The sequence below is a fragment of the Perissodus microlepis genome, chromosome 3, assembly GCF_051167445.1.
Source record: "Perissodus microlepis isolate ML-2025 ecotype Zambia chromosome 3, ASM5116744v1, whole genome shotgun sequence".
Classification (NCBI taxonomy): Eukaryota; Metazoa; Chordata; class Actinopteri; order Cichliformes; family Cichlidae; genus Perissodus; species Perissodus microlepis.
This window is the reverse complement of record NC_140463.1, coordinates 26,451,633-26,469,856: the sequence shown is the minus strand read 5'-3', so window position 1 is coordinate 26,469,856 and position 18,224 is coordinate 26,451,633. Positions and strand designations below refer to the sequence as shown.

Here is an 18,224-nt window from a genome sequence, read left to right as displayed (position 1 = left end):
TTAGTTATATTCAACCAGTCCAACGAATACATGGAGCAACACAAGAAGAATACAGAGAGAGGTGAAGTGAGTGAAGTGGACCAGGTTTTCACCACTATCAATTTTACTGTTACCTGTGGTGGAGGTAGTGGTGGGGACAGCAGTGGGGAAAGTGGTGGGGACAGCTGTAGGGAGAATGGTGGGAACAGTAGTGGGGAAAGTGGAGGAGAGAATGGGGGGGAAAGCAGTAGGGACAGTGGTGGGCACAGCAGTGTGGACAGCAGTGGGTGCAGTAGTTGGGACAGTGGTGGGGACAGTAGAAGGGGAAGTTGTAAGGACAGCAGTAGGAACAATTGTGGGAACTGTGGTGGAGACAGTGGAAAGGACAATTGTGGAAACAGCAGTAGGGAATGTCGTGGGGCCCGTAGAAGGGACTGTGCTGGGGGCTGGAGTAGGGACAGTGGTGGGGACAGTAGAAGGGACAGTGGTGGGGACAGTGGTGGGAAAAGCAGTAGGGAGAATGGTGGGAACAGTGGTGGGGACAGTTGAGGAGACAATAGGGGAAACAGCAGTAGGGTCGGTTGTGGGGACAGAAGTAGAAGAAGCACTGGGGATAGTAGAAGGGACAGCAGGAGGGACATTGGTGGGGACAGTGGGAGTAGGGGAGTTGGTTGGGCTAGGAATAGTGACAGTGGTGGGTCCAGTAGAAGGGACAGTGATGGGGACAGTGCTGAGGGCAGGAGTAGTGACAGTGGTGGGGACAGTAGAAGGGACAGTGGTGGGGAAAGCAGTAGAGAGAATGGTCGGAATAGTAGGAAGGGCAGTGGTGGGGACAGTGGTGGACACAGTCAGATGGACAGTGGCGGGGAAAGCAGTAGGGAGAATGGTGAGAACAGTGGTGGGGTCAGTGGAGGAGACAATAGGGGAAACAGCAGTAGGGTCGGTCATGGGGACAGAAGTAGAAGAAGCAGTGGGGATAGTAGAAGGGACAGTAGAAGGGACAGCAGGAGGGACAGTGGTGGGGACAGTGGTTGGGATAGGAGTAGTGGAGATGGTGGGGCTAGTTGCGAAAGGAGTAGGGGAGATGGTGGGGCTAGGAGTAGAGACAGTGGTGGGGTCAGCAGTGGGGACAGTAGGGAAAGCAGTGGTGGGGTTACTAGAAGGGACAGCGGTGGGGACAGTACAAGGTGCAGTTGAAAGGACAGCTGTAGGGACAATTGTGGGAATTGTGGTGGAGACAGTGGAAGGGACACTGGGGGAAACGGCAGTAGGGACAGTGCTGGGGACAGTGCTGGGGGCAGGAGTAGGGATAGTGGTGGGGAAGGTAGAAGGGACAGTGTTGGGGACAGCAGTAGAATAAGCAGCAGTAGGGTCAGTTGTGGGGATACTAGAATGGACAGTAGTGTGGGCAGTAGTTGGGACAGTGGTGGGGACAGGAGTAGGGACTATCGTGGGAGCAGTGGTGGAAACAGTGGAAAGGAAAATGGAGGAAACAGCAGTAGGGACAGTGGTGGTGACAGCAGTAGAGACAGCGGTGGGGACAGCAGTAGTGACAGCTGTGGGGACAGGAAGAGTTGATGATGTTGGACAGGTGAAATAAAAGTCACTGTCAGGGCCCAACGAGGTGAAGGTAACAAAGTTTGGTTGAGTGCCAGTGACGGTGTCCTTGATCCAATTTTGGTACTCTGACACACGAGTGAAGACTGCAGGTCTTGCACAGTCATCATTAAAAGTCACAACTCCACTCTGGAGCCATTCAAATCCTCTCTTTGTCATTAGTTGTCCCCCTAAGTTACCCTGTGAGAAAAGAAAGATCAAAGTTCTGAAGGCAGAGAAACACCTTTTAGTTACACCTGTTTCTGTGTTGATCCTGCTAAAGCATGAATATTATGAACACTAACCTAAAATGCAGTTTGCTTACCTCACTCTAAGCTATTATTTTATTTATGAGTCTGTAATTAACTTTAATAGTCACAAAGACAGTAACAAAATGAAACAGTCAGCCCACATCAAAATGAAAGGAGAGTCCCTAAGTAAGTGTGAACGATTTCTACAACCTGCAACTGGATAGCTATCAAACCAATCACAAATATATTTTTGATTCGCTTATATGTTAAGAGGATGCTTCTTCAAGGACAGAAAAAGCTAAACAGACACTGAAGCGCCTTACTAGTCCCCATTGAGAATTAATTTTAAAGCTTGTTTTTGTGGTTAACCTGTTGCACTAAGGCACTCAAGTACATTTACGACTATGATGTCGCTGATAAAAATTTCCCCAGAAGTTTCGATAAGATATTTTTTGTGTATCCAACTGTGCTGAAACTCGATTGAGTAATAAATCATCTTGGTTGAGTCGTGAAAGCTAACAGTCTATAATATCAGTAAGGTTGATACAATAACAGAAAAAAACAATAATCCAATATGAAAGTAACACATAATTCTCCCAGCACTAATCAAGGAGTGACATTATACATGAATCTTCGGGATCACCTGACATGAATCCTTCTCTCCAGCGCTGAGCCCAGCACAGATCATATTCTCCATGATCACTTTGTCACCTTCATAGTAGCACTGACACTCATTGTTTCCCACTACTGGTACATTTACTTCACGCAGGATGTTCAGGAAGGAATCGTTACCAAATTGTAAAAAGAAATAGAAGAACTTTAAAAAAAAAAAACCCTGTACATTCCTAGAAAATTAAAGAATATTTTATATACTTACCATTTTCACATAAATCAGTAATCCAGCTGCTTGTCCCACTGTGGAAAGTGCTTTTTGATGAGGCTAAGCAGACTGGCTGAATGTAGTCTGTGAAAGTCACAGGAACTGACAGCTTCAGAAGACAAATGTCGTTCTCATGTGTGTTGTTGTTGAATTCAGGATGGCAGATGATGTCTTCCAATGTTCGAGACATTTTGCTGGAGCTTAAATCTGACTGGTTGTGGCAGCCGAGATGGACCTCTGTCAGGTTACTAAATTTAAAAATTGTGAAAAAGAATGGTTTGTTGTTTTTTTCTTTTCTATTAGCTTGATTTGGTCAAGATCACATTTCAAACCAGGTACTGTTCATGTGATCTTGAAAATGGACACATCAGTGATTTATTTTGCGAAAATGGAATCATTACTTTCAAAGCTCTTTTTTCTCTTTGTGTGTGTGTTTCTGTGTTTGGGGTTAATTATTGGCAGGGATAATGATTTAAAGATATCTGTGATATTTATTAGTATTATTATTATTATTATTATTATTATTATTATTATTATTATTATTATTATTAACAAACAGCTAGGCTAGCCTTTCCCCATTGTATGTCTTTATGCTAAACATTTTGGACAGCAGTTACATCTCAGATTTGGACAACCTCCAGAAGTGATCTGCTTGATCCCATCACAATAGTGAACTCACGTGGTCTGCCACGTCACACTGAGGGTCCAACGATTCTTGTTGCCCTAAAAAATTGTTTCTGGAAATCTATTTCTGTAGAGTGAATTTTTAAGATATTAAAAACTCCTGACCTTCAGAAAATAAGTAGAATGATAACCTGTAAATCTTAACCTCTTAAGCCCCAAACCTACCTGATCTCCTGCCTTTTGCCCCAGTATCAGGGGGCGTTGGAGCTTAAGAGGTTAAGTTAGATGTAAACCGAGGAGTAATGGTCATTTGCAACATCATCACACAGAAATTTAAAATGGCAACAGTGACTTACTGTGATATGCAGGAAGCAGCTGTCAGCACCCACTGGTTGGTGATTAAGGACCCCCCACACCGAAACTCTCCGTTGTGGCTTATAGTGACCTGCCAGGGCCAACTTTCTGTGCTTTCCACAGCCCTGCCGCATGCTGGCAAAACAAAAGATCACAACTAACTGTAAAAACTACTTTTCCATGTCACAAGGGGTCGCCACAGTGGGTAGCTCGTCATGTTTTGTTTAGCTGAGTTTTATGCTGAATGTCCCTCCTGATGAAAAACCCAAAGGGGATAAATCACAGATAACTGTAATAGGCCCATTTCACTCTAGTCATTGGTCATGTTGTACACAAACACTGACATCACCACAGCTCCCTTCTAATGATAGAAGCAATGAGGGTGTGTTCCTGCAGCAACGTGGGCTGAATGAGGAGCCTCTAGCGCTGTCCCACAGTTTAAATATCTGCAAACCAGATCAGCATCATTTAATTTCCAGCTGTCATCAAAGACTGTTCCCCAGATGTTATTGTGATAAATTTCTACTCTGCATCAAGTCGATCCAGCTAATCTGATTGGACCTTTTAAGCATAAGTCACAAGACAAACTACTTTTTTAACCCTCTGGGGTCGCTGGACGCGCCGGCGCGTCAACATCACATGACCAATTTAACCCTGGAGAACCCATGGGGTCAGATCCGACCCCACTAGTTTACTAGGGAACCCATGGGGTCAAATTTGACCCCATGGGTTCTCCAGGGTTAAGACGACACAGCTACAAGGTGCAGCACGTCAGAGTCTCCATTTCAACTTGGGTCGAAAGTGCGGACTTAAAACTATATACCAGTTTTTGAATTGTGGGAAGAACGGTAAAAATGGCGTTTTCTACAGACAGCGCTAGCAAACACTCTCCGCTTGCGAGTGAAAAAAGAAAAAACACCCCTTCCCTATTGGTGTTAGAGTTTACCATGTCAGCCAATCGAAAAAAAGGATAAGGCAACATGTGACATTTGGTTGTTTAGGGAGAAGACTAAGTTTTTAGGAGTGACACCCGCGATGGAAAGCGGGTGAGCGAAAGAAAGAGAGAGAGCGAGTTTTCATATGTGAGACATTAGTGACGTTTAGCGTGTTTGGAGGCTGTAGTTAGTTTGTTGTGTAGTTATTGTCTTGTATTGTGTGTCAGTTATACTGCTGAATTTCATATTTGCTCTAAAAAAAAAGCCGTCAAAGGCAGATTCCAGTGTAAACGCTGTTCCCACATGGAAAACTGGACTGATGCACCTCCTGCTGTCAGACCTGCAGGGTTTAGGCCTGTGGTGTTCTCCTCTGTCTTATACTGAACACAAACTACATTTTTTGGACTGGCACAAATAATTTGTGTGCCTTCTTATTTGATGCAGCACACCTGATTGTTCTGTAAATAGATTTAAATGGTTATATAAAAAACGCCTGAGGCCTTGGCTGCATTTTTAGGTAAATAGTACCATATAACTTTGTTGTTTGCAAAACTTGTGCATAATTTTTTAGAAATGTACAATTTCTATTTGCATTTCAAGTTATGAAAATGATTCATTGAACATGTTTGTGGGTTTTACAGTAAAAAATATAACTTTTTTCTACTCGGATTTTGAATTTTTTGTCTGATTTTAGATCAACTGTGCTAATATAGTATACCAAAATGAAAAAACAACTCAAATTTCAGATATTTGAGGTTATGCTGAAAATAATGATACCAAACAAGGCAAGAAAAACATATTTTAAAGGAGAAATATAGAGGTAAAATCAAAAGTAGTCAAAAACGGCCAATTATACCCTGGACCCCAGAGGGTTAATATATGTAACTTACATTAAATATACATATACATATAACTTCAAGCACTTGGTGCAGTGACTCTCAAGCTTTGCAAGTGGCTCCAGCTGATCCCAGAAACAACATCGGAGATCTATGTGGCTCTATGTGAAGGATAGACCTTCCACATATATGTATGACACTAAAGACACCATGAGGAAATTGTTCTCTATCTAAAAGTTGTCTCACCTGAACAAATGACACTAATGTCGTAGTGATGTTCACTGTAGTAGTTTCCCCATCCAGAGTGTTGACATTCAGTTAGAGAACTTTCATTTCCTGAACAGGTCACATCACCAAGCCAAATCTGTCCAGTTCCTTCACCAAAGTAAGGAAGTCGTGGAGCCTCTAGTGCCGACCCACAGTTTATCTGTCTGCAAACCACATCAGCATCGTTTAGGTCCCAGTTAAAATCAGAGACTGTTCCCCAGATGTTATTGTGATAAACTTCTACTCTGCCAGAGCATCGAGTCGATCCAAAGCCAGTTAATCTGATCAGATCTATCAGGCAAAGGACATAACAAAATTTTGATATGTTAAATTTCTCATTTGACACACAAGAATAGGCTGATCTATAATGTCTTGAATATTTAACAGTTTTCTCACCTGAACAGATCACACCAGCATCCTGACCATGTCCACATCTGTGTGATCCAAATCCACTGTGTTGACACTTAGTGAGAGAAGTTTCAGTACCTGAACAGCCCACATTATCAAGCCAAATCTGTCCAGTTCCTGCACCAAAGTGAGCTGAATGAGGAGCTTCCAGTGCTGTCCCACAGTTTAACTGTCTGCAAACCACCTCTGCATCATTTAAGTCCCAGCCATGATCACAAACCGTTCCCCGTATTTTATTGTGATAAATTTCTACTCTCCCAGAGCATCGACTCGATCCAGATCCAGTTAAGATCATTGGCACAGCTGAAAACAAAACACAAAGATAAGGTTGGGATAGTTCATACAATACTTTTAATGTCCAAGCACAGTGTAAAGTCTAATTGTTGAATGTTGTCATTGTACTTCTTAAATTTGTAAGGTCTGAGTTCAATCTATAGGATCAAGACATTCCTTTGTCTCGGACCACTGGCTGGAGAGGCTTTTATTGCAGATACGTTCTATCTGGAAGATCTGTTTCTTGTGATGTTGCTTCCTGCTTTTATGATTCTTTTGGTGAGCAGGAAGTCATGCATACAGAGACACATGCACACAGAGAGACACACATTCTCACACACTCACTCAAACACACACGCACACACACACACACACACACACACACACACACACACACACACACACACACACACACACACACATTCTCACATGCATACAGATGTTTTTAGACATACACACACATAGTGCCTTGTCTTAGAACCATGTGGGAGGTGCTTTGCTGTGATGTGTATTGTGTGAACTGTTTTCCCAACAAAAGGCAGCAAGCGGAGGCCGTCGTTGGGGTCATTTTGCGGTAGGATTCAGAGTGCTTTCTCAGACACCGGCTGGGGCCTCCCTTGCTAGCAAGTAAAAGATGTTCATCTTGTTTTTGTCGTTAACGAGAATAAGTCTCTAGACTAGTGGGGCTTGTGGAAACACAGACCCAACACACAGTTACCCCAGTTTACAATATTATTTCGAATGAGATAACACTGACGGTTAAAACAGGTGGATTAACGAGCTCCATGTATTTGCTGGGCTCAGTGTCTTTCCTCTGGGTTAGACCACATGTTAGCTCTCTGCCAGGCTGCTCTCTGCTCTGTTCCGGATCTTCAGGGTATATTGGGCACTTCAGACCATTAGGAAGACAGACCAGCTGGTGTCTACTTCCCTGAGGTGTTGGGCAGATCCTTGTCTCTAGTATCATCCCATTTCTTCCATGTCACTTTACTCCGATTTGTCTGAATTTTCTTGTTTGTTTGTTTGTTTGTGTTTAAACTCCGGCGCACCTCTTGTGTGGCAGCCTGTTACAGAAGCTCTATTCATTTCTGTGTCCTTCCTAAAACTTCCCCTTCTCCCTAAACAACCAAGTGCCACATGTTACTATATCATTTTTTGGATTGGCTGACATGGTAAACTTTAACACCAATAGGAAAGGGGAGTTTTTTCTTTTTCTTTTTTCAATCGCAAGCGGAGAGTGTTTGCTAGCGCTGTCCGTAGAAAACGCAGTTTTTACCGTTCTTCCCGCTGTAAACACCGTGGTTTTGTTCAGAAAAAAACATTGCGTGTATTTTTTATCATAACTCTGGTTTTATGTGGCCCATCGACACAATTCAAAAACTGGTATATAGTTTGAAGTCCGCACTTTCGACCCAAGTTGAAATGGAGACTCAGAGTCGCTACATCTTGTAGCTGTGTTGTCTGAAATTGGTCATGTGATGCGTCCCTCGACCTCAGAGGGTTAAGAACTGTTTTGAGTCCACTGTTTGGGAGATGCTCTGTGACGACCACTGGGAGGACATTGACAGCCTTGTGACCTGCATTATGGATTACATTAACTTATGCATGGATAACACCGTACCCACCGTGCAGTGCTTTTCCAACAACAAACCTTGGATCACCCAAGAAATAAAAGCTGTTCTCAAGCAGAAGAGGAGGGCCTTCACATCTGAAGACAAGGAGCAACGGAAAAAGGAATAGAGAGAGCTAGCACATGGCTCCAGTTTGTCTCTCTCAACTATCCAGGTTACGAGTACTGAGCAGGATTAAAGCCAATACCCTAATGAGCTCATCACTGGACCCACTTCAGTTTGCCTATCAGCCTGGAATTGGAGTAGATGATGCCATCATTCACCTCCTACATCATTCCCTTTCTCACCTGGAGACCGCTGGGAGCACTGTGAAAGTCCTGTTCTCCGATTTCTCCAGTGCCTTCAACACCATTCTTCCCACAGTCATGAAGGAGAATCTGGAGAACACAGGAGCAGACCATCACGTTGCATACTAGACTACCTCACCGACCAACCACAGTATGTGAGAACTCAGGACTGGGTCATCAGCAGTACTGGGGCCCCACTGGAAACGGTTCTGGCTCTATTCCTCTTTACCATCTACACTGTAGACTTCTCTCACAACTTCACCCAGTGCTTCCTGCAGAAGTTCTCTGATGACTTTGCAATAGTCAGCCTCATCACTGATGGGCAAGACAAGGATTACAGAGAACTGACCCAAGGCTTTGTGGACTGGTGCCAGCAGAACAACCTCCCGATCAACACTGAAAAAAACCAAGGAGCTGGTGGTAGACTTCTGCAGGCACAAACATCCTCCACTATACTAAACACAAAAGGTATGGACATTGAGGCTGTGGTCAGCTACAGGTACCTTGGGTTCATCTGAACAATAAACTGGACTGGACTCATGATTCAGATGCTCTCTACAGGAAAGGGCAGAGCAGGCTGTACCTGCTGCAGAGACTAAGGTCTTTTGGAGTGAAGGACCCACTGCTGAAGACCTTCTATGACTCTGTGTTGGCCTTGGCCATGTTTTAACGTGTGGTCTGCTGGGGCGGCAGCATCTCAGCTGGAGACAGAAAGAGACTGAACAGGCTGATCCGGAGGGCCAGCTCTGTTCTAGGATGCCCTCTGGACCGAGTGGAGGTGGTGAGTGAGAGGAGAATGGTGGCTAAGTTGTCATCCCTGTTGGATAACATCTCCCACCCCATGCAGGAGACTTTGACAGCACTGAGTAGCTCCTTCAGGGTCAGGCTGCTGCACCCACGGTGTGGGACAGAGAGACTCTGCAGGTCTTTCCTTCCTACTGCTGTCAGACTCCACAACAAGAGACTTTACAGATTACCACATATGCACAGACAGACATACACACACACGTGCAATACCACTGAGTGTAATTTTTCTGACAACATAGTATTCTGCTGTATATAGTATTTTATTCTATTGTATTGTCATGGTGAGTGCTGTGTAACAGGCAGGAGGTAGGGCCCAAATGTAGGACTCAGAAATTGAGTGATTAACTAAAGGAGGCAGCTTTATTGCTGGAGAACATACAAACATGAAATACCAGGGAACCAAACTAAAAACATGAATATCCAACTAAAAAACTGAGAAACTAGAAAACAAACCAAGAAACAGCAAGCTAGAATATTACTAGAAACATGGAGGCAAAACACAGCACGGGGAGGGAATGACATGACACAGTGCAAGGAAAACACAGGGCTTAAATAAACACTATAGTAATCAGGGAATGGGAGACAGGAGGGAAACACAGCTGGGAGAAATCAGACTTAATGAGACAAGGGAAGTAAAACCAGAAACACTGACATAAGACACAGACTTCCAAAGTAAAACAGGAAACACACAACAGGCACAGAGGCATGGACTTGACACTGAGCAAAGGGAACACGGAAACAAAACCTGGGAACAAAGAACAAAGGACTAGAGCTAGAAATACAAAACAGAAAGCAAAACACTTTTAGTCAAAACACGAGGAAATAAAAGTACAATACTCAAAAACTGGGTCACCAACCTAGGACCATGAGATTTATATAGTAAGTTATTCTTTTTATCTTATTATAGTTTATGGTTTTTCCTCATTTTTACTGCTGCAACTTTGCACTGTCCATTTTCTGGTGTAACACAACAAATTTCCCATGTGTGGGACTAATAAAACTGTATCTCTTATCTATCTTTTCCATCTCCTTCTCAGGCTTGGCCTTCACATTGGGCAGAACCCTGATCTGTTGCCTAGGGTATCGTGCCATCGACTCTAGGGGTGTCTAAAAGTGTTATACTGTACATAACTGAATGAAGAGAGAGCCTCGATGTGAAAGCAAATGTATGGTTACTTTGTAACCTTGGTTCTCTGAGTGAGAGACTATCTCTCCAGCTTTGAGGTGAGCAAGCTCAGAGAAGGAGCTGAGTGTGAACTCGCAACCACGAGAACAGACCAGACAGCCATAGCAGCTGGAGAACTCTTGCTCGCTGGCCTGTTAGTGTCAGATCACAGCGAGGTCCAACTGAGCGCATAAACCTGCAACTAGTGGACAATACGCCAGAGGGATCACAGTTTGCAATAGTGAGCTCCTGGAATTGTTTGAACAATTGTGTACAACTGGGAAGCCAATGAGTGAAAATGGCAACGCAAGGGTTAGCAGAAACTGAGCAGGGAGCCACAGCAAGGAACCACTGGCAGCATAAACCCACAAGACTGCAGCCAGCATTAAACTCACTGCAGTTTTTCTGTTTAAAAAAAAACAAAACATTTTTATCAGGGGTAACAGAAATTCTGGGAGGGTGCTCCCCACCACAATAATAAACAGGTACACACTGTCACCACACGGTACCACACAAAGTACACAACACATTCCCTGTACATATGGAATATATAATGTAGTGGAGGGATTTGAAATGTGATAGAGAACTGCATTGTCTCTCTCTCTCCAATGTGCATTTGAAAATTTAAAAAAAATGTTTAAAATTGTTTCTTTAATTTTTTAAGCCCCTAAATTAATCTATGTCTCTCTGAATCGCAACTGCATTTACAGAGAATGATGGAACACTTCATTACCGAAATCCTACAGAGTATGGTTACTGTACAGCTTAATTTGACTCCTCACAATGAATGTAATCTAAAACACACCAATGAATGGATGAAAAAGCTCTAAAACAGAAAAGTTACATTTACATGGCATTACTTGACATTGAGTAGATCCAAATGTATCTCACCTGAACAGATCACACCAGCATCCTGACCGTGTTTACAGGTATTTGCTCCAAATCCACTGTGTTGACACTCAGTTAGAGAACCTTCTTTTCCTGAACAGCCCACATTATCAAGCCAAATCTGTCCAGTTCCTGCACCAAAGTGAGCTGATCGAGGAGCCTCTAGTGCCGTCCCACAGTTTAACTCTCTGCAGACAACTTCAGCATCATTTAAGTCCCAGCCATTATCACAGACTGTTCCCCAGATTTTATTGTGAAAAATTTCTACTCTGCCAGAGCATTGAGTTGATCCAGCTAATCTGATTGGACCTTTTGAGCATAAGTCACAAAAGAAACCATCATTTTGATATATGTGCCTTACACGTGCCTTGTTTTTTTTAAAAAAATGTATGACACTGAACAGACTATGAAGCAAATTGTTACATATCTGAAAGTGTTCTCATTTTGTCACCTGAACAGATTACACCAACATCGTAGTAATGTCCAGAGTAGTAGTTTCCCCATCCAGAGTGTTCACATTCAGTTAAAGAACTTTCATTTCCCGAACAGGTCACATCACTGAGCCAAATCTGTCCAGTTCCTTCACCAAAGTAAGCAAGTTGAAGAGCATCTACTGCCGATCCACAGTTTATCTGTCTGCAAACCACATCAGCATCATTTAGGTCCCAGTTATAATCAGAGACTGTTCCCCAGATATTTTTATGATAAATTTCTACTCTGCCAGAGCATCGAGTCGATCCAGAGCCAGCCAATCTGATCAGATCTATTAAACACAGGGCATAAAAATATTTTGATATGTTCTTTACATTATATAGGAATGATTTTATATATGACACACAAGAACAGAATGACTTATGATGTTGTCAATATGTAACAGTTTTATTACCTGAACAGATGACACCAGCATCCTGACCTTGTCCACAGCTATGTGATCCAAATCCACTGTGTTTACATTCAGTTAGAGAACTTTCAGTACCTGAACAGGCCACATTATCAAGCCAAATCTGTCCAGTTCCTGCACCAAAGTGAGCTGAATGAGGAACTTCCAGTGCCGTCCCACAGTTTAATTGTCTGCAAACCACCTCTGCATCATTTAAGTCCCAGCCACCATCAGAGACTCTTCCCCAGATGTTATTGTGATAAATTTCTACTCTGCCAGAGCATCGAGTCGATCCAGACCCAGCTAACCTGATAAGATCTATCAGACAAAGGGCATAACCATTATTTTATATGTTCATTACATTTTATAGGAGAGATTTCATTTGTGGCACACAAGAACAGAATGACTTATGTCTTCATTATCTAAATGTTTTCTCACCTGAACAGATCACACCAGCATTCCGATCATATCCACATTTGTGTCTTCCAAATTCACTGTGTTGACACTCATTTAGAGAACTTTCGTTTCCTGAACAGTTGACATTATCAAGCCAAATCTGTTCAGTTTCTGCACGAAAGTGAGCTGATCGAAGAGCTTCTAGTGCCGTCCCACAGTTTAATTGTCTGCAAACCACCTCTGCATCATTTAAGTCCCAGTTATAATCAGAAACTGACACCCAGTTATTATTGTGATAAATTTCTACTCTTCCAGAGCATCGAGTCGATCCAGATCCAGTTAAAATGATTTTGGCTCCATCTAAAAAAACAAGAACAAAGAACATAAAAGAAATGTGGTGGATACAACATACCATGCTTTTCATACTGAAGCATAGTTGCCCACACAGAAGTAAGAACCATAAGACACAAAACATAAAAAGAACGAAGAAAGCTTTCTCAAAGAAATGTTATTACACATTATTGATAAGCGTATACATCGTTGCATTATTTTTATGAAAAATATTGTACTGCTGATGGGAGAGCTGGGTTAGAGAAGAAAAAAAAGTAAAAAATAATGCTTGAAAATTACTCAGGCTATAACACTACAAAAAATTTCTGCTCAAAAACTTATACTTTTTTTTTGTTAAAACTCATTGCATCTTAGTGCTTAGTGTTAAAATTGCACGCTAATCTCAGGAAAATTACATAACACATGCATTGTAAATTTAGGAGTTATTGCATACTAAGTCACTGGCTCTATTATAGAATGCAACCATTATGGTATTTAGTATTTTTCTCTTGTTGCTGTAGAGCTGACATCCGGAAACGTGTTCCAAAAAAACATGAAAGTTAACAAAGATAGAGCTTTTGTTTGCTCACCGGGCAGCTTTGAAGCACAACCTGAAAAGCAGAAATGAAAGACAAAAAAAAGTTTAGTTCAGATAAAGACATATCTTCATATCACACATGGTTATTTGGGCAGGACCTCTTAAAGTTGTATTGTTATGCATTGTGTACCCCAAGCATTTATTTAAAAGGGGTTAATACATTAACATACAAACCCCACTTTTCAGTTATTTATTTGTAAATATTCTGTCCCTCCTGTTATTTCTAAGGTATGTTTTTTATAAGTTCGTTATATGGCGGGTCATAATGATTCGTTCTGTAATTAACTGTTGCAACATGTCAGAAAATATGTTTATTCCTGATCTTGTCTGGACAAAGCCTGCCATCTAGTGGGTTGACAGGGTAGCGCCATGTAAGAGCTCAAGCAGTGGTTTTCTCCCAGCGCTCGACAGGGAAGGTCCATTTCTCTGTGTCTCTGTAATTTCCTGCATCTGACGCCCTTGAAAAGGCATAATCTGTAAGTGTGGCAAAACGGTTTATTGTTCCCACTTATTAGTACCTTGTTCAGCAAAGTAATGAGTTTCTTGTGTGTTTAGCGAGTTTGTTACGTTACTAGCACAAGCTAGCTGTTAGCCCTTTCTTTAACCTGCTAGCAAGAAACATACCAGCATGTTGTGTTAGCTGTATCTCTTGAAATGCTACACGGGTGTAGTGTTTATACTGAGATTGTGTAGTGACTGTTTACATAAGTCAACAATATTTAATGTAATCTTTGTGTATTTGTATGGAGAGTGAATACACTGTATTCTGTTTCTGTTATTACAGTTTTACAAAAAGAAAAATAAGGATCAGTAAAGCTCTGAAGAATGCCACGCGGTCTCCTGAGTGTTTACTGAAGCCATTTAATGTTTAGCTCTCTGTATAAGCTGGATAGAGACATTCAGCTGAGGGCAGAAGAGTAAAAAATGTTTCGAATCATGTATGATTTTCGTTCCACTTCTCACGTGTACACCACTTTGTATTGATCTTTCACTTGGAATTCCAATAAAATTGATTCATGTTTGTGGCTGTATTGTGTAGAGATGGACCGATCCGATATTACGTATCGGTATCGGTCCGATACTGACCCAAATTACTGGATCGGATATCGGTGAGAAATAAAAAATGTAATCCGATCCATTAAATATCAAAAAAGCACCTCACAAAACTTGCTACACGGCGTAACTCGGCTCATAACCGTAGCACGTCGCAGCAGTATGCATCACGTGATAGAGCAGACCAGCATTTCATCTCCGAGGAAGTTATCCCAGAGAGAAGTAAAGCAAGTGTGTAAGTTCATCTCTGAATGTTTGTAAAGCATTCCCACATTAAGCTTAACAACAGATATATGGAGCGACTGCTTCTCTCTCTCTCTCTCTCTCTCCGGCTGCTACTTCAATCGTGAAACTGCTTAATGATCAGCTGATCGGCTTTTCTGTCGCGAGTCCGTCTCTCTTGTTTGTTTTTGGCCCACTTTGCACCAGAAAGAGGAAACCAGCGGCTGAACAACAGCAGAACGTTTAAGCTTGATAAGCTGCTGTTAGAATTTATTTAATATTACTTTCTACACCAGGATCCTTTTCTACGTAGCTGACGGCTGGTAACTGTGCAGGGGCGGATCTAGCAAAGTTTAGCCAGGGGGGCCGATAGGGCATTAACAGGGAAAAGGGGGCACAAAGACATACTTTTCTTTCTTATTCTCATTTAAAATGTCTAGCTTTTAATAAATAATTATCTGACTCTTACACCCAAAGTTTTAATCTGATGTAAAATATATAGAAGTCCATTACTGTAGTAACTGTTAAGTCTAATATACCCTAGTAAGCTATAGTACTTTTTCCTTTGGGAAAGTACCATCTGTGAATTCTGCAATTCTGTTGAAGAAAGATGTTGAATCTATTTAATTATTCTTGAAAAATAATTTATTTCTGTGCATTTTCCCCCCTGCATCAAATTAAATTTGATTACATTGATTAAGCATCATGAGGTGGAGGGTGGTTCCCTATTTTTTTTTGCTGGGAGTTTGCAACCCTATTAGTTAGGTTGCTTAATATTTCTGCTAAGTACTCTTTAAAATACCAGAATAGGGAGGATAAGATAAGATAAGATAAAACTTTATTAATCCCTCGGGTGGGTTCCTCTGGGAAATTCTGTTTCCCAGAGGAAACCTTCTATTCGGATGGAGTAGGTTTAAGTTTATTAGATTGATCAGTGTTGCTGAACTATGAAATATTTTGGGCGCAGTGTATTTTTTACATACAGGTATAACAGAATAGCTTTAGTGTTGTTTATTTAAACTTGAGTATGAACTTATACAAAATGCAGCAAGATATTAAAAAAACGTTTTATTGATTAAAAAACACACTATATCGGATTCATATCGGTATCGGCAGATATCCAAATTTATGATATCGGTATCGGACATAAAAAAGTGGTATCGTGCCATCTCTAGTATTGTGACAAAATGTGGAAAAGTTCAAGGGGGGCGAATACTTTTGCAAGCCACTGTAATAACTTTTGATGTTACAAAGCAGTATTTATAAAGAGAAAAAGCTCTCTTTATTTTAAAAAGGTAATTTCAAAAGAACTTGTATCACCACCTCCAGGTTCACTGTTCTAACACATATGCCACAACTATCACATCCTTGTTTTCGCTTCAGCCACTGCCCCAGTTGTGTTCTGCATGGCCTGTCGGTACCTATCAATTGCTTCTGTAGTCCCACAAGCTAATCAAGCCCCATAGGACTCCTTCTTCAGTCCAGTGACTCCCTTCACCTCTGGTGTCCACCATTTGGTTCGGGTATAACCACCACAACAGGCACCAACCACCTTGTGGTTGCAGCTCAGTGCTGCGACTTCGACAATGGAGGTGCTGAACATTGAGTCCATTCTCACTTTTTTTTTCTCATCAGCTTGAGGCTGAGTGTACCACACCCTCTACTTTGGGGCAATTGCAAAATGATCACTGCATTATTTGACATCTTGATTCACCACAGTAATTTTGAAGGTGTCAACTGATCTCAGGTGGTCACAAGCTTGGTCTCAGTCATTGAAACAGATATATAGATGGCAGACAATTTGCAAGCTCATTGGACATGGTCATGGTAATTTTGGTTGTTTTGTGATGTTTTCCCTAGCACAAGTTATTGCAGTGTATTAGGGCAGCATTAATGCTGATTAATAACGCTGACAGCCCTAATACACTACATAAAGAGCATCAGTTTATTTTTCTTGGTGACACATAGTTTGGGTTTTTTTCTGGTCAGGTTACCAAGAGGCCATTTTCAATTGCAGGGTGCACTTCTACAAACAGATTGCATAGTCTAGTATGAGTTATTGTGATGTTTTAGCGATAGATGCAAGCCAATACTAACCAGTTTAGGTCACTTGGTTTTGAGCTTGTGGTTTAAAATGTTATTTTAAGGCTCTTCTTTGTTACATTTAAATAAATATGTTCCTGTTATTATAGTTCCTTATGACTCTTACATTTAAAAACATATTTGTTTTTTACATAGCTGTGATGTCGTAAGATTCTTTCTGAGGAATGTTATGGAATGTTTTTCAAGAGACGCACTTTAAACAGATGACTCATAAACTACAATAGTAATTTTAAAAATACAGTTCATTGTTCATTGTTATTTTTGAATAAAGCTATTATTTTAGCTTATTGCTCTGATTGAAAAGAAAATGTATAGTACATACAGTGAGATCAATCTTAACTTAGTTTTATTTATTGAACACTAAATTGTTTGTGTGTATGTGTTTATATATGTATATACAGTAATTAGTTAGAAATTAAAATATACTTAGCATAAAATAATCTTGTCAATCTAACAAATGGTAGTCAAATACAATTAGCATTATAAAAAACTTTACATTTTACATAACCATTTAATTTCCAATAAACAGATGGTTTCTATAAATATTTGACAGGAGTAAAAGGCATAAGAACAACATAAAAAATCATGTTCATGTTCATGTTACGAAAAAATTGTGAGCAGTAATAACATAAAACACTAAGGTTGACGATATACAAATTAATTGCATGTAACTGATATACATATTTTTGCAATGTTCATCTAGCAGGTTTTTTTTTTTTTCAGTGTATTTGCTCAAGTATTACTGAAAGTGATCATTGTCAACATGAACACTGCAAAAAAAATAATCTACACAGCTAGTCTGTTTTAAACTGAAATTTTAACCTTGTATATAAAACTTTTAAGGAAAGAAAGACTGGCTGAACAGAGTCAAACACAATGATATTTACCAAAGTCTTCAGGCTTGTGAAACGCAGATTTTAATCAGTGATTGAGTTTAATTAATTTGGTTTGTTAATATTATAACATTGGATATTTATGACAATAATACAGTATCGGAATAAATATTATACTATATAATATAGTTTACTATACAGTGTAGTTTACATTTGTGCCTATAATTATTCTTTTACATCTGCTCCAGAAACAAACTATGTAATGAGAAAAACCAATCTTTTTTTCTCACCTTTGAAAAAGAGTACGATCATCACACTGAACCAGCACACAAGCTGTTGGAGCGCCATTGCTAACAACAACTACAATCATTGTCTTAGACTTTAAAAGACAAAAGAATATGCTCAGCTTCTGTGATCACGTTTTACCGTAATCAACGCCTACCCTTCGTGTAGTTGATGAGGTATTTAATAAAAGATAAAACCAGAAGAACCAGACGTCATACTTTGTCTGAATGCAGTGAAGGAATGCATTTACATGTCTAGACAACTGAGACACAGTTGGAAGGTAACCTGGTAAGCTATGATTGAGATTAAGAAGTCTTAAGAATAAGATTTAATTAACTTTTTA

The 18,224-nt window shown here is 40.7% G+C and overlaps 1 protein-coding gene across 1 annotated transcript; it reads right to left on the bottom strand.

Moving 5' to 3' along the window:
- LOC146390754 (uncharacterized) lies at positions 1-17,994 on the bottom strand. Its single transcript, XM_084922214.1, has 12 exons — positions 17,887-17,994; positions 13,378-13,398; positions 12,500-12,817; positions 12,068-12,379; positions 11,633-11,944; positions 11,185-11,490; positions 6,119-6,433; positions 5,702-6,013; positions 3,687-3,819; positions 2,719-2,954; positions 2,470-2,624; positions 1-1,776 (listed from the first exon to the last, which is right to left on the bottom strand). Exons 1-12 carry the CDS (start codon positions 17,942-17,944, stop codon positions 1-3), a joined length of 4,254 nt encoding a protein of 1,417 aa, XP_084778340.1. The 5' UTR covers positions 17,945-17,994.
- Between the last annotated feature and the right edge of the window lie 230 nt (positions 17,995-18,224).